This window comes from Hermetia illucens, chromosome 1 (assembly GCF_905115235.1).
Source record: "Hermetia illucens chromosome 1, iHerIll2.2.curated.20191125, whole genome shotgun sequence".
In the NCBI taxonomy this organism is placed as follows: Eukaryota; Metazoa; Arthropoda; class Insecta; order Diptera; family Stratiomyidae; genus Hermetia; species Hermetia illucens.
Window position 1 is genome coordinate 27,067,706 of NC_051849.1, and position 17,193 is coordinate 27,084,898.

Consider the following 17,193-nt stretch of genomic DNA (forward strand, 5'->3'; position numbering starts at 1 on the left):
CACAGCTGCCACCTTTTCTTTGACAGGTTTGGCTGTTTTCATTGCCTGCTCCGGCTTATTTAGAGAAGGGCTTTCATCCTTTTGGAGATCTGTTGGGGTCCAGGTATTTCACCCATCGCTTCGCACCTTCTTTTTCGAAGGTACTTGCCGAGTAACCATTGCAGAGGAGTTTCTACCTGTGTTGCTTGAATGACTTTCTTGCCTGGTTTACACGCTTATTTCTCCTCCTGGGCTCTGCCACACGCCATTCTGATACCTCTGATCATAGTCCTAATATTCTGGTGGATGTCCTTCCTACCCTTTATGAATTCGCAAAGCTCCACTATCTTCTCACCCAGTGCGGCTTCCGAGTGGCCGTTCGCTCGCTGACATTTGTCACAGCCATCGTCTGGCATCAGAATCACCTCGCTGGGCTTGGCTTCCTCAAATTTTCTCTCCATTTGATTCTTTGGGTATTTGCCCCAAATTCAGGCACGTCTTTTGTAATAGTAATATTAATGTTGATACGGAGACTATCCGTATTCCTTTCGAGCCCCGGGCCTTTGGTGGTGACCTTCCAGACTTCAAGCTCTTACCAAAAGAATCCGGTCTGGATCCCATTTTCACTGCACTATTTTCTCTTGTATCATTATATGTCATAGTAGGCACTACGTTACTATTGTCGGGAGACTAGAGAACGCCTTGGATTTCAAGTTCGACTTTCAAAACCGTCTCGTTAAAAATTTTTGTAGCCTTGTACCTTGTAGCTTAAATGGGCGTGGGGTCAGAATTTATCATTGAGCTGAAATTAGTTCAACTGCTATAAAAGAAGGCAAACCCCCAGATCCAGATCTTTTCTCTCAAATCTAAGCCTCCTTAACAACCAAACAGACAAAGCCCTAAAATCATATTATTTCAATAAATCCATTCATAATTCTGAATTTAGTAAATTTGCTTTGGAAATAAGCCGCTACGTATTCAAGTTGTGCTGTCTTATAAATCCTTTCCTCGAATAAATAAACAAATTCCTAAATTCTACTATTAATCGACAATTTATTACTTGCTCGACATTATAATTTTAAAAGGGGGGGGGGGGGGGGGGGGGGGAAGGCTATGGTAACCATTGGACGCCGAGCGAACGTTCTCTAACTTCTAGTGAGAGAAGAGAAAGGTAAAAGATCGAATCCAATAAGCCAATTATCAAATTCCTTTTGTCCATGGATTCGACTAATGGAAAGATTTTGCTTATGAATATTCCGGGAAAATTTTACGCTCTCGCTTCGTACTCTACATAATCCTTTTTGTTTTAGTCGATGTCATCGTCATTATTATCATCATCATCTCGTCTGTATACATTTGTGGGACAAGTGCTATGCAGCAAGTTTGGCCATTTTGAGCGTCATGGTTCGATGTGTTGATAAAATGGTCGTAATCGATGTCGGAAGAATATTGCCGAACTTGACCAAACTAGGCACCTATAAAAGTCGAGCCTAATGCAGGCATTTCAGGAATCATGTCACCCAAGTCCATCCATATCTTTTGAGGGACTTTATTGCAGTTAATATGTCAACGATTCAAGTTTCACCAACTTCCTTCGATACTCTCAAGTTAGCCCTGCCAGTAAATGAAGCAGATTAAAAAGTAGACTTTCCATCCTTCGGTAGTAAGACGCTCCTCGATAAAGTACAGCAAAGAAAGTTGCCTCAAAATCGTTCCTTGACTAGAATGGAGCTTACATGTCATAAATATTCACCCTTTCTTATTCACAAAATGCAGCAAATTATTAAAAATTCCCTTTCAGCTTCAATGGGAAGACCTGCTTTCCTGAGTTTTCCAAAGGATTTGCAGAGTCTACCTACCTATAATTACCACGAGAGTTTTCTTATGTCAAAGACGACGCTCATTCTGGTACTAGTTCACTTTACATGCTGCATACCAAAGTTGAACCATGCGAGCTTCTTGAATTCAATCTAAATTAATCCACAATAGTTACTAATATCCTTCTAAGGACTTTATTCCACATTTCAAAAATACTCCTCGGGCAGAGGAAGTGACCTATTTCGACTTTATCTTTTGAGGGCGATTTAAAATGAATGATTTATTAATGTAGGCGGCACAGTAATGAATTTTGAGATGCTTTCAATTACAAGGATGCAAAGGATTTAACTTCATATTTCCAATAGAATGCTCGCTTGACCGGCACCTTTCTCAAATTCGGCCGTTTTCATGCCTCTTCTTACGGATAACGTGATTCATCATTTTGAAGTGGTAGTTCGTTACTATACAGACACTCGTCAAGGAATTCGCCCACCTTATGAGGGTAGGAAATGCAAAGGTCAATGATTTCGTTTCTTACATGTCAAGATGGTTGGAAAAGGCAAAGTGCTTCTTTGGCAACAAAGCTGTGGCTGATATAGTTCAGGAAGTACTTTTGATGCAGAAAGAGAATAAGTGATCCTGAAAAGGTCACGCGACCAAATACTATATTTGAGGGAAACTGACTGTCCAGATTGGAGTCAGCACCTTGCATCGTAACTTTGCGCTAGCTCCAAAGGTTTTCTTAGAACTCAAAAGAATGCATCCAGGACAATCAACCGAAGCAACTACCACAAACCAGCAACCGAAAGATTAGGCCAATTTGCATTTCGACGAATTCCCAATTGCCTCCATATTCTCCAATAATTTCAATGACCGAATTTTGACTTATCAGACTGTTATTCGAGAGAAAATCTACCCAAGAATACAGATACCGAGGAAAACAAGAATAGGAATAGGAACTAGGTACAAGTTCAAGTCTTGAAATCCTCTTGCATCTGGGCAAGTTTTCGAAAGCAGATTTACAACAAATCCATCGGATAAATCCTTAAGCTTACTGACCGTTTACAGTCCATTCTGCTAAGACATGTACATAGAGACTTAAAATACGAAATTCCCATGGGCGATGGACAATAAAGGATGCTTTCTCAATCCCGAATCGAGTGAGAAGAATGAGAACACTTCTAAACTAACTAAGAAGGAAGGTAGGAAGAGTGAAGAGTATGTTCTTTGGTCAGAACAGAGGCTTATAACTCACAAGAACTAAAACGTGTATATTACCTACAGTGAGAAGAGGTAGAGGACGAATATATACCTCCGCTCCCTGAATTATGGATGAGAATTTGTTATCAGAAAAGGATTTCCATTGAAAGTGTCATGTGGTGTCAGACGGGGGGGAGGGCAAGGAAATAACTCCACTGCCACGTCTGCATCATTCACGTCCGAATAGCAGCAAGAGCGTATTCAAATTGAAATTAACTGTAATGTTAAGCCCAAAATCACTGCTAAGATCCAAAAGAGACCAGAGAAGCTCTAGCATAGCATTAATAATATCTTGAGGATCGTCTTCTCGTTCCCTATATAAAGCCACCTTAAGAATCTTCGGAGCAACCCTTTTCTTTTTGAAGAACTTACCGCTACTAATTCCTGGTCATTGGAGTGGTCAAATCTTTACTTGAAATATTCAAAATCGACCTAGGGCCAGAATGAGAGGGGTTCGAATGGATACAAAAGCACATATAATATATCCTTTAACTCCACATGCAGATGATGAAGGACTTAACTCTTTCTCGAACAACAGGACCAGAAGCTAAAAAGGTATTATCGGGTTAACATTTCGGATTATGAATGTACCTATCTCTGGGATAAGTCCTAACAATCGACCGACGACCCACCTTTTCTGGCTCGTGTGTTGAGGATGGTGGGCATCTAACGAAAAGGCTTTCATCTACCTTGGACCGGATGTATTAGAAGCAAATGGCCACTTTCCCTTTCTTCTTAGAAAGTATTTTTCTAAAAAGTTTCATTACCTCTTGCTCAGTAGACCTACGTAGAATGAAGGACACATTCCTAGGCTGGAGGATGTTGGTTGTATTTCATTCAAAGTGGCAACATCGTTTCTGGTCATTTCGGTCATCGGGTAGGGTTTTATGTGTAGTTTATTGGACTAATTGACTTAAAATACACTCATGAAGAGATTTTAAGGACTCATCGGGATGAAAGAATTGTCCATAAGCAATGCAATTGCGGGGGCAGAGGACAATTTGAATGTAATTAGATTGTTTTCCTTTCATCGTCTGCACCTGCATCTTCGGCTTTTAATCGAAATATAGTAAGGATATAAATACTCTACCCTTTCATTAACAAACCTACTTCTTGATGCATTATTTTTAAGATGCTTCCCCATTATCTTCTGAGACATTTCTTTCTTTTCTTCGGAGATGGTTTGGGGGACAACAGAGGGAAGAGTCGCTATAGTCTGAATTTGCGCGTATCGCCTTGTCGTCTCAGGGTGTAGGTGTGGTAAACTTCGCTCACGGAAATAATGTCCACTATTAAACCAGACATTTAATGCCCTCGGGAATCGCTCCCCTCCCTCGAAGTTATTCCCTGTATATCGCGCGACTAAAAACGAGCCATTTATGCTCGGAGACGGACTATTTTTTTTTGGCTACGAGTTCTTATTCTTGTCAACAGTTTATAATTAGGTTATTGAATAGGTAAACCCTTTTCAATGACGGTATCCGGGCTCCTTAGAATGATGGTTTCCTCCAGCCCCAATGAGAATTTAAGCAAGGTATGTTGGTGAGACTTCTTGAAGCGCTCCTCCCTCTCTAGGGAACTGAACTATTATACCCTGGCAAGGCTGCCTAAGTAATCATGGATCCAGTGACGGTTTTGCAAGGAATGAAGAATCAGACAGAATATCAACTGCGAGATTCCTAATGGGCACCACAACATCTGCGTCCCTGCGAAAACACGGGGGCGGGTTGCCCCTCACTGAAAATGTAAGGCTCTTATGGCCACTTCGAGTGAGGACGAACGTGATACGTTTGAGCTACGTTACCACACAAGTCTTGGAAAATGTACCATAGGGTGTGACATGGGAGGCAGATGCTGACGCAAATAATAATAGTTTTATTACCGCCAAAGGCGTTAACGGTTAGCTTCTCGTATATAATAACGAATAGATTAAAACGTGAAATAGTATTTTACTATGGTTCTCAATCGTGTAACAATCGTTGAGATTCCATATGTTGTGGATGAAATACTTAGTTACCGTAACATTTGGATATAGATTTTTCCTCCAAACAGAAGAGGAAATTAGCTGGAAAAGATGATGGACTTGACGGTCCTCCACGGAACTCGTTCCTTGCAGCCCCTGCAGTTTCTATAAAGTTGACAGTTCCACCTACCCGTAAGTCCTGAGAATACGACATTATTCCCATGATCGTTAAGATTTGGGAAAAGGACACTTGCTATGAGTGCGATGATTGGAGGGATATGAAGATAGTAGCTCAAAATATTCGTTGACGCATTAAAAAGTACCATGAAGGCTTGATTGTCAAAGAGTAGATTTGTTTCCGCTCTGGATCCTCCTACATTAACCACATCAATACCCAGCGTATTTTTGGAGGGGAATTTAAATTTCCGCTTCATTGACTTGGGGAAAAGTTTCGACAGCGTCAAATGTATGTTTGTAGAGTGCTCTATGCAAAGTCTAGTAAACAGGGGGTCATAATATGATGGAAGGAAATATCACATACCGTATCGAGTTAAAATGTCGGTCGAATTTGGAGTCCAAACTGCATTATACCGCAGACGTTATTCCTTCTCATTAGTGTTCACAGTCTTCACGCTGGCTTGCTGACAACGCTGACGGCATCTGTCTGTCCTCTCTCTCTCTCTGGGATATGGATCTTGACCAAATAGCGTCGGAATTGGATAAGTCCTGTTTGCATTAATGAACAGAAATCGAGGGTGTCGAATAATTTCTTTGTCTGGACTCTCCGGTTCCACCGTGGTGGTACCGAACTCCTTGTCGCTCGACCTATTGAAAACGCTAAGTCAATTTTGGATATCTTGTGTAAATCTAGAAATGTAGTTATTCCAACACGAACATGAAGTTGAGATTATCTCTCGCCAACCTTGTGCTCTTATATGGGGGTAGTGCATGAATAGATAACACCGCTCTTACTCGAACGCTCCTAGCTTTCATCAACCTCTGCCTGCTTCATGTGATCAGCATATTCTGGTCTGAGTCAATAGTAAATGAATAATTTTGTCGTCTTATGGGCCTGATGCCCGTAGGCGTGTTGATCATAGATTAAAAAAGGCGATAACTACATTGCGCATGATGGCCGACCTGAAGTTCGTCCTATAACGTGGGCCACAAAGCAGTGGGAATAGAGAGTAGGCTTCTCAGAAAATCGTAGGCGAACTAACCGTCAATTTATCTGTTACTTTAGGTTTCAGGGTACCTCATTCTTGGTGGTTGGTTTTGGTTAACCCAGTTGGTCTTTTGGCTTTTTAAATCACTGTAAGTCATTACAGTTTGATGATTGTTGTTTGGGGAGGAGGGATTATTTGAGAATTATCTTCTCGATCTCATGGTCGCGGTTTAGAATTCTTGTTTACCAAGGATGTTTGTGTTTGTCTTTGTGCTGGTCCTGCTGCTGTAAGTATACAACTTACATATAATAAAAGTAAAATGCTTGCACAGATTCAGTGGACCCATGCTGGGTGTGACAAAAATCCTGCTTGCAAGCTTGTGAAGGCTTTAATGTGGTTTTTGTGTTCTTGATTTCAAGTTTCTTTCTTTTTGAAACTTCAACCTTTCCAGTCATATCAGGTGCGCTCTTGTAGCACGAATGAGAGGAGATTAGTAAAATCACAGCTAATCTGAGTTCTAAGGAATATCTCAAGCTTGTCCCGTGTGGACTGGAGAAAGTTCTATCTATTTTAAAGATATTAACACTTTCCCATCACTACCTTGGCAAAGAATTTCTTTAAAAGATATACAGATGACGGTGGATGAGGAACTATTCATCATTCCTATTCCTCAAAAACATTAAAGCGTATCCCAAAAAGTTTGTTGTGAATCAGCCATTATGAGACACCGTCAAACTCCTCAATCTTTTATCCTGATGTGACTACGTTGTGTATCTTGATGTGATTAAGATGCGTATCAGTAAGCTGTTCTGAAAGTTGCAATCCTCTCTCGTCGTCCAAAGGACCCAACAACATTTTAAGAATGACTGATGGCAAAGTTACCTCAGCTTGTAAGGATAAAAAAATGTAAAAATGATATAATGATTTTTTTGACATTTCATCGTCTCTCGGGTCCACGGATCCCTCTTTTCGAGTTCAACACCGAACTAATCAAAAATAAGGGACAAAGATAGCTCACGGTTTCGTCCAAGGTAAGGAGAAGTCCTCAGAAACTGCCTCAGCTCTGCCTGGAGCAGCGTGACCGAAGGAGTTCTCATGTGTTAATGCTCCATCTGCATCGTGAGTGTGAATTATATCGAGCGTAGATCGTACTACTTCAGATCAAAGCTTGGCTGGAGCTGGAATTTGTTGTTTATTAATTGAGGGATCTTAACCAAATGGAGAACAACCTCCTCCCACTTCTTTGCCTCACGAACGCCTCTTCTCGAGCTAAGCCTTTTGTCTCTAGACGGGGGTCCGTGAACTAAAAAGTACAGAAATGAAAAGAAATTAAGCACCATGGACAGCAAAACTGAAACCCTGACCAAAACAAAATCAAGATGCTAGCAAAACTGAGAACCGCAATAATTATTGAAATATGACAAATCAGAAATAGCTGACGTTGGTAAAACGGTGCGATGACTGATTCGGTTGAGTATCAGCCTCTCAATTTCGTTGCCACGGGTTCGAATCCCGGTTCGTAATAGATGTTTCTGTCCGTCTTTGTGCTCTAGCGTTTCTATGAACTCATCACTTGGAGGACAGATGTACTGATAATGAAATGCATTGAAAATCAAGTAAGAAGAAAATAGCAAACGAAATCGAGACGGAAGGTGGACGCTTCAGGTATGAAAGGTTTTGTGTATTTCTTTTACAAAAAAATTTGAGTGTGCATTTGTCCCATTAGTACCTAGAACGTAATAGTTATGTAAGAATATCCATTTTCACCTGATATTGATATTTACAATCTTGAATTTATAATTTTGTTAGAAATAGTGTGATTGCCACCAAACTTGGTAAGATCATGCTCTATGTTATAGCCCATATTGCTACAAAAATTCGTGGTTCGCTGATGAATTTAGGGGAGGTTTTCCAGCGAATTACTAAAAACTATAGTAATATACTATTATTAACTTTACTTGAACAGGTGTCGATATGGAGGGTATTTCGGAGCCTAGGCACCATATAGTGTCCTCTTGATTTTTTTCGGTTAGGTAGTTTCTGAGAGTTGGTCCGTTAAAGAAATGATCATTTTCGACCCCCCGCAATCCCCACCTTTCCAACAAATGTCAAAACTAACACCGGCTTCGGCAAGTACCAATCGAGACCTTTCATTTGATACCCCACATTCGATGAAAAAAATGTTACACCCCCTTTTGCATATATGGGGACCCCTGAAGTCAATGTAGAATTATGTAACTTACTGTATACGTGAGCGCTCCCACCTTTCCACCAAATTTGGTGTGAATCACTACAACCATCGCCGAGGAAAATGCGTGTTACGGACAGACAGACAGTAAACCAATTTTTTTGTTTTACACAAAACTTTAAAAATTAAACGTTAAATGTTTTCCAGTTCCCCATGTAAGTGCTAATCACTATTAACAACGCTGTATGCCTATTTGATAATTTCAACACAACAAATTTTGAAAAATACATTAAATTTATCACGCATCTGAGAACTAATAATTTCCAGCGACGCCTAACTTTGATGGACGGTTGAACCTGTTGAACTACTTGGGTAGTTCATAAAATTTTTAAATTGCGTGAACATTAAAAATAAGAAAAAAAAATGGAGAGGCCCCTACATGCCTTTTCCCTTATGGTCAAATTAACCCACCGGTAATATATATGTAGTACCAGAGATTAGTTTCTTTATTCCACAATAGGTCAGACTTCTTGTATTACATAAAAATGTGCTGGAATAAAGCGTCGCAATTCATTGACATAATAAGTAGTAAGCGCCCTCTTGTCCATACAAAAGTACAAATATCACTTTGAAATCCACCTCTTTCCCGAGAGTTATCGCCTGTTTATCAACTTGGTTAGATAATAGTAGTTTTCCATTACTATTAGGTTACTTAATCATTGTTCCATCGATAAAGGGTCTATAGAACTGCAGCTTTCTTGGGACATTTTTTCGAAAAATTAGAGCGGAACTATCGTCGCTTTTTTATAATTATGTTTGACCTTCACTTGGAGCATAGCCCATCTATCACATCTCCGTGCCATCGTTACCAAAATATGTTGCAACTCGTCTATTACGCTGTGATAGGTGATTGTAGGGTAAAAACTCGGCTTCCATCCTGTTAACCAACAATGACGTTGTCGTTGCTTCTTAACGAGTTAGCTTTCCACTACCACTTTCCAGTCAATATATCTAGGATATTTCTTATTGCATATACATTGCCACAGCATCCATAAGGCCAACTGTCGTTATTCTATCTTATGGGACAATAGTCACAATAGCGTATGAATGATAACTAATTTTTTAAACATATGAAATAATTGTTGTGAAAGAAGTTGATGAAAATTCACGTTTTTTATCACTGATTAAGAGACCTGAATCACTATATAGTCAAGACCAATTTAGTCATACTCATCGTATAGCAAATATGTAATATATTGATTTTACAGTTTGTTTCTTATAAAGTCTATGTGAATAATACCAACATTTTTTCATCTATTTCCAGCCAAATCCCTGCCACTTCACTGTGTTGTTGAATCTGTACCATCACTCCAAGCATCCTTATCGGTAGATTCAAGGAATCCTTGGAAGCGACGACCAAATATAGAGACCGATAGCTATGTAATTGTTGCTGCATCCACACCGTGGTCAGAAATAGTTACTACAGCTCTACAGCGCCTAGGTTATTCAATGGACATCGCGAATACCGCGAGAGGTAAGCTCTTATACCCCCACTTAGAATTGTTCCAAGTTTTTCCTTTTTAAAAATTGAGCGCGAACCTTTGAATTAAATCCTTAAGTCCCTCTGTCAGCTCTATTTTAAGCCTAAAATTATTTATTACTATTTCGTAACTCTGTTCTATAAATTTAATTTAAATCAAAAAGTATCCATACTTTCCTTAGGCTACCGAAAATTCCAGTCTCACTTACTGATTTATATTCGCATCCATTTATGCATATCAACTTCCCTCACCCCCCAATCTACAATCTAAATCATTTTTTATTGCAGGCTCTCTCATCATAAAGAACTGGAAACCGATTCCGTTGGAGAACATTTCGGATAATCCTGTTGTTCCAGTCAGCGACATTCTCGGCGAACTGACGTCCATTATTACCCTACGCATTGTCATCTTACGTACGAAGCCCTCCACCTTCTCTGAAATCAAAGATAAACTTTTAAAGTTACTCGTTTTACAATCCCACGCTGTCCTGCGATCCACAGGATGTCCGCTGGATGAGGTTTGTGCTTTTCTTTCCATAATAGGCTACTTACAAATGTACGTACATATATATCTGGCCAGAATCTTAACTAGCTTTAAGTAGCCATTGTTATTTCTCCTGAATTCATTAACATCTCAGGAAACCGCATTTCAAATAGTATTTGGATATTTAGATTTTTTCTCATGCATTTCTCCGTTTTTCGTTGTACTCTGAAGAGAGAGAGACATGAAATCATAGAATGGGGGAGATGATGGCAAATAATTTTCTTAGAGTGGTTTAATTAAAATGTTTCTCTTTGGCTTTCAGGGTGATAGAATTCCTTTAGTGCCTGTAATCGCATTTTAAGAACCTTTGATTTACCGTTGCGAAGGGTGGTAACATTTTAAAAGCAGTTTTAACGCAAATCGCGTAGAATCCAATCTATGGAATTGTGGAATACCAAATATTTATTCTATTCACTAAGTAGTTTATAATTAAATATTTTATACTTGAAAGCAAATTCACAAAGTTCTATTGAGAATAGCTAAATTTTGAAGGGTTTCTCGTCAATTAATAATTATTACATAATGGTAAATTTCGGAAAATCTGCAGAATTTTTTAGAAAAAAGTTGTAGTTTTTCTTTTAAAATTACTTTAAAAATTTGATATCCAAGGTAATGAAGGAACTACGTCATCTACATTACAAGGCTATGTGCCTTCGGTTGTTAGCGCGCAATTAGATGCATTTTGCAGTAGAGAAGTTTTCAGACTGTAACACTGTCGAATGCATGCTTCATTATTCGGATGCCGACAAGTACAGCCTGTAATTTTTAATTTTTTAAGTTTAGCTATTACCGTTTGGGCCATTGGACATACGAAGTCTAATGAGACGATGGTTGGATCTACAGTCTGAATACAATTTTATTTTGGCCTGCATACAATCCTGATTTCTCTTTTCGTTTCACTACATTCAGAGTATAAATTGAAGAGGCAGCCATTTCGAAACTGGTCTACTAATTGTACGGATATAATTAACAATTGATTCTTTATCAATCTAAACACATTACTGGGTCGCACCCTGCATCCAGTAAAATTAATCGGAAAATGGTTGTGCCCCCCGCCTCCGAAATAAAAATTAATTTAAAAGCCGCGTAGATTTAAAACAGAAGGTACCGGAATCATAAATTGGATATTGTTATTTTTTTGTGAATTCCCTGGTTGCTGCTGGATGCAATGCCTAAGGTTGCCTTAATCTTCTAGCGAACGGCGATCATGATTTAATTCATTATGCCAGCGTTTCACAATCACATAGGGTGGGACTTCATCGCTAAAAGTAAAGCTTAAGTTAATCTGAAGGAGATGACAGTATCTTTCCAGTGGCAATTAATTGGTAATTGACAACGATCAGTCTTTCCAGCACTCAAAATATAAGTCATATTGTACTTCCATAAAAAGTAAAGCGTCCGCCGCTAACGAATGTGAAAAGTGATAATTCGAGGAAGGTATGCCATCTGAATACTACGGATGGGGTAGTTCTTTCCATATAGGCTACAATTATGTTTAAAAAATACATATTGTGCCCATTTGTTCATTTGGGTCGTCTTGTCTCAATAGCTCATTTTAAACGGATATACTCGTATTTTGATAGATAATTATCTTTCAAACAGTCGCTACAGTTCTCAATCCCCTTAGTATCTTTGCTTCCACCATATAAGTAGGGTAGCCTTGGATGAACCTGCCTCACCTGGAGGTACCCATGATTTCTGCTCTTGTAGCCTTCATAACAGACCCTCCCTCCACTTTGGAGGAAAGAAAACAAAACCTAATCCAAATCCATTTACTGTCCGTCTGTCCATCTCTCTTTTGGTGTAGGTAGAAAACACTAGTTTGGACATCTCACTGTCTGCAATGTTTTCCTGCTGAATCCTAGGTTCCTCTTTTCTTCCATGGATCCTAGACAGTGGAGGAATGGGTGTCCTCAGAGTGCCAGAGACCCCTTTAACCCCATCGAAGTTAGGATCGTCGAGTTATATATATATACATGGTTGCCTTTCACCCCTTGATGGGGTATAGCGCGTCAACCACATCTACGCTCTAACTCCCCCCCCCCCCGCGAATTTCGAAGATGCTCGCACTCCTCCTCCACTCTTCTGCCCCAAGTGCTCTTGAGGCGACCCACTCGTTGGTCATTTTAGCAGAGTGGATTCCACTGCATAGCATAGTCCGCAAAGCAATTGTCGCCCCTCTGTAATATGTGTCCTATCCACTACCCCTCCCGTCCTCCTATCACATCGCAAACGCTTTCCAAGTTTGTGCACCAACCAAGTTGTTCGTTTCAGATAGTGTCGGGCCAGCGCACTCCAATGATACGACGCATACGGGTATTGACAAAAGTTTGGAGCTTTTGAGTAACAGTGGAGTTCATTTTCCATGTGCTACTCCCATACAGCAACATAGAAAGAACACTACTACTGAACAATGTCAGCTTGATCTTAGTGTTGAGATAACTGCATTTCCAGATATTAGACGGGGCAGCGAAGATGGATCTTGTGCTGTTAATATGTCGGGCAACACCTATTTTGGTGCAGCCCTCGACAGAGACCACGTTTCTTAAATGTACAAATTAATCGACGCTTTCAATGCTTTGCCCATTAATGCCTGAGAACCCTGGTTATGTTGGTGTTTATCTTAAGTTCGCGTAGCAAAGCTCTTTGAGAAAAGATGTCATCATCCATTGAATTCCTGTTCTCTGTCGATCAAGCTTTCGAGATTTTCTTTGATGCTTCCAGGGTAATTTTAGCTATTATCTTTGCGACAGCAGGGAGCATGTAGCTAGTGCCCTCCCCCCTCCCCCAATTGTCATACTCAAAGCGAGTGTTCTTTATTGGAATGTTAACGATCACCTTTACGCGCACTACGCTGAACTTCTCGGGATTTCGCTCGTTATCGGAGCTTGAGCGCGTCATGCCCACCATCATTCGCAGCAGTCAACCAGACCTTATGATGCCCTTTCGTGACGCTGCCAATGACCTGTACAGCACCCAAGAAGAGAGCATTTTTTATAGCGACCAAAGCTCATCGATATTTTCAGGAGCGTTATTCAGTAGATCTGCCACTCGATCAACAAGATAGCTCTCCCACTGTCGAGCGATAGCTGGGTCGTACTAGCGGTCGATATTAAATTTAGGGGGTTGCAGCTCCCTAACCCTACGGGAAGTGACGGTCGCAAGACCTAATCGAATGTAAGCGACCATCAGATGGTGATTTTTTGTCGACGCCGTTGTCAGCGCGTCACTTGTTATGCACATCCAGAAGACAACTCCTAAATCTACTGCTGATCGCGCAATTGTCGATATGATTACTCGCACGGCGACGTTCAGTTGAAACCTACCTTATGGCAGGCTCTGCGCTCGAATAATGTGTCACCAATAACGAAGTGGTGGAAGTTGCAGAAACCCATAAACATTACCGTTATGGTTGGCAAGACTGTGCTTCCGCATCAGATGTCCAAGCAAGGTGTTGTCAGATCCCACCTTTAAACTCAGATCACCCATCACGATCACAATGTCACCTTTAGGAGGCTTCTACTGAATCGCGTTTAATTGCTCATAAAAAGCATCCCTCCCGCATTGTACAATTGCGATGCTCCTTAACCTGGACCGAAATCTTGCAGCTTGAAATTTGTCAGAAACCGGTTCCCAAGTCAAGGAATGCGCCTTGCGCCAAATGCATCCCGACACTGGATTCGCGTCTGCTACCACTTGGCTTTCTAGAGTACAAAAGCACATTACCATTAGTGTCGCAAGAGGGATAGGAGTACTCCCCAGAGTCCCACCATCTTACTTCGCTTAGGCCCAAAATTGCCAGTTGATATCGCTGGAATTCCCGCTCAAGTTAAAGAAAGCGAGCATTCTAAGAAACCTCATAACTGTTGTCGGGGAGTCCATTTTCGATAGCCAAATGTCGTTACCGTAAGGTCCCTATCCGTTGGCATTTCGGTAGCAGTACAGTTTCAAAATTTGCACGCTGCTATCCCACAAATTTCTATCCTTTTTAGTCGTCGTTAGTAGGGAAGTCGACAAGCAAGGAAAGCTTTGAGGTATATCCTTAAGCCCCAAATCACAGTGCGTCAAATGAGATGTTCAGTTTAAATCTGCACAGGTGCTGGCGATAATCCCAATGCTGCGTGAGAAGTTGGGTGAGGTAATAATGTATCTCCTGGTGCTCTATTTCTTACCACTGCACTTAAAGGTTCTATGGGCACTCCAAACTCTCTTGCCATCTCTTTAAAGATTTGTCCTCTCTGGTGTTCTTTGTATACCATAAAGGAGAGATAGACTTTACTTGTGTATGCTTTGCATCATTTCCGAGATGACAAAGTAAGTATTATCTGAGACGACTTTTAAGACATGCAGCACCCCCCAAACTGGAGCTACATAGAATATGATCGAGCTCACCCCCTTGGCTACAAGCAACCTACCGCGGCCCTCCTATATTGGACATCAGCCTTGCCAGAACTATACCCAATATGGATGCTTCGCCGCAAGTAAACTGTCCGTCTTGCTTATGACCGAGTTTTGCGTCAATTATCACTCTCAAATATTTAATGGCCGACTTGAAAATAATGATGTAATTCCCAACCTTAATCCGACCTTGAGTTTTTTTATGATCCTTAGTGATGAGGATCGGTTTCGTGTTTTCTTCCGCAAGTTTTAGTCCACAACTCTCTAACTGGCCTTTAATAGTACTGATTGCTTCGGTGATTGCAGCCAATGCTTTGTCGTCAGCGTAATAGACCACCATGACTCTTTCCAAACTAAAAATTAAGTTACGAAGCCACAACAGGAGCCTCGGATAGGACGGATGTTAAAACGACGGACCCGGCAACGACAAAGGAACAACGATTTGCGCATTTTCTCATGGAACGTGCGCTCCCTGTACAGAGATGAAGCTGATAAGCAGCTAGCCGATACCCTGTCCCAATATAGGGCTGATGTAACAGCGTTGCAAGAGATGCGATGGACAGGGACCGGTTTCCTGGAGAAGAGCCACTACACCATATATTATAGCGGCCATCCAGTAAACCATGTGCTCGGAGTAGGTTTCTTAGTCAGCCAAAAAATGAAACCTGCTGTTATCGGCTTTGAAAGTATAAGCGAACGGCTATGCACTCTGCGCTTGCGAGGCAAGTTTAGAAATATAAGCCTCATAAACGTTCACGCCCCTACAGAGGAGACTACAGAGTCGGAGAAGGATACCTTCTACGAGGCAGTAGAAAGAACCCTCGAAGCCTGTCCCAGATATGATATCAAAATCATACTTGGGGATTTTAACAGCCAAGTAGGGAAGGAGCCCGTATTCAGGCGATACGTTGGCTCCCATAGCTTACACGAAAAAACAAATGATAACGGACTGCGGACTATTCAATTAGCAGGGTCACACGAAATGGTTGTTGGAAGTACCTGGTTTGCGCGGAAAGCGGTCCACAAACATACGTGGGCCTCTCCAGACGGGACCACTTTCAACCAAATTGACCACGTGTTGATCGAACGCCGCCACCTCTCAGCCTTGATGAATGTCAGAACATATAGGGGGGCCAATATAGACTCGGATCACTATCTCGTTGGCATGGTGCTCCGAGCTCGAATAACAATCCCCTCTGACAATCAGGTGAGAGTGAACACTGAAGCCATCCACAACACAACCCTCCGCGACACCTATAAGAGGGAAATGGATGCCGCAATAACCGCAGTCAACAGAGGACCGGGAGATGAAGCATCAACTAATGATCTTCACAACCACCTGAAGAACGTTATCATGGATACGGCCACAAATATACTTGGCCCCAGCCGCAAAAGGAGTCGGAACGGCTAGTTTGATGATGAATGTAAGCTAGCAACGGAACGGAAGAATGCCGCATACCGAGTAATGTTGCATTCTCAAAGAACGCGGGCACGCGCGGAGACTTATCAGGAACTCCGTCGAGCGGAGAAGCAACTTCACAGACGGAAAAAGGAAGCCTGGGAGAACCAACAAGTCTGTGAACTAGAAAAGTACAGGGAGCAACCGCACCAGGCGCGGAAGTTTTACCAACAAGTTAGCAGGATGAAGCCTTATACACCTCGATGCTCATCCTGCCGAGACAAAGGGAAATCTGATTTCCGACAGAATGGGCATATTAGAGCGATGGGTTGAGTACTTTGATGAGCTACTGAACAACCAGAACATCGGCGAGTTGGAGGTCCCGCCAACTGAAGACGACGGACAAATACTGCCACCACCAAGTTTAGGAGAAACAGTCCGTGCAATTCATCGGCTAAAAAATCATAAGTCGCCAGGAGCCGATGGAATTACAGCCGAATTGGTTAAATATGGAGGCGACCAGTTACACCAAGTGGTTCATCAACTTGTGCTCAAGGTATGGGACAGCGAATCAATGCCTGACGATTGGCAGCGAGGCATAATCTGTCTCATACATAAAAAGGGAGATATCATACAGTGCAGCAATTATAGAGGTATCACGTTGCTGAGTACCATCTATAAGATATTCTCCACTATCTTGCTAGGCCAGATAGCCCCATACGCCCAGAACATCATTGGCCCATACCAAAGAGGCTTCACTCCAGGCAAATCAGCAACAGATCAGATTTTCTCTCTGCGGCAGGCGATGGAAAAACTGTTGGAATATGGACAACAGTTGCACCATCTGTTCATCGACTTTAAAGCCGCCTATGATAGCATAGCCAGGGTAAAACTGTACACGGTCATGAGAGAATTCGGTATCCCGACGAAATTAATAA

The 17,193-nt window shown here is 41.4% G+C and overlaps 1 protein-coding gene across 1 annotated transcript in view; it reads left to right on the forward strand.

Moving 5' to 3' along the window:
* The window catches only part of LOC119646293 (DNA-binding protein SATB2), a 231,681-nt gene that overhangs the window by 201,392 nt on the left and 13,096 nt on the right, over positions 1 to 17,193 (forward strand). The window contains 2 exon segments of the mRNA XM_038046708.1: positions 9,699 to 9,908; positions 10,203 to 10,432. Of these exon segments, the coding sequence (XP_037902636.1) occupies positions 9,699 to 9,908; positions 10,203 to 10,432 (440 nt within the window).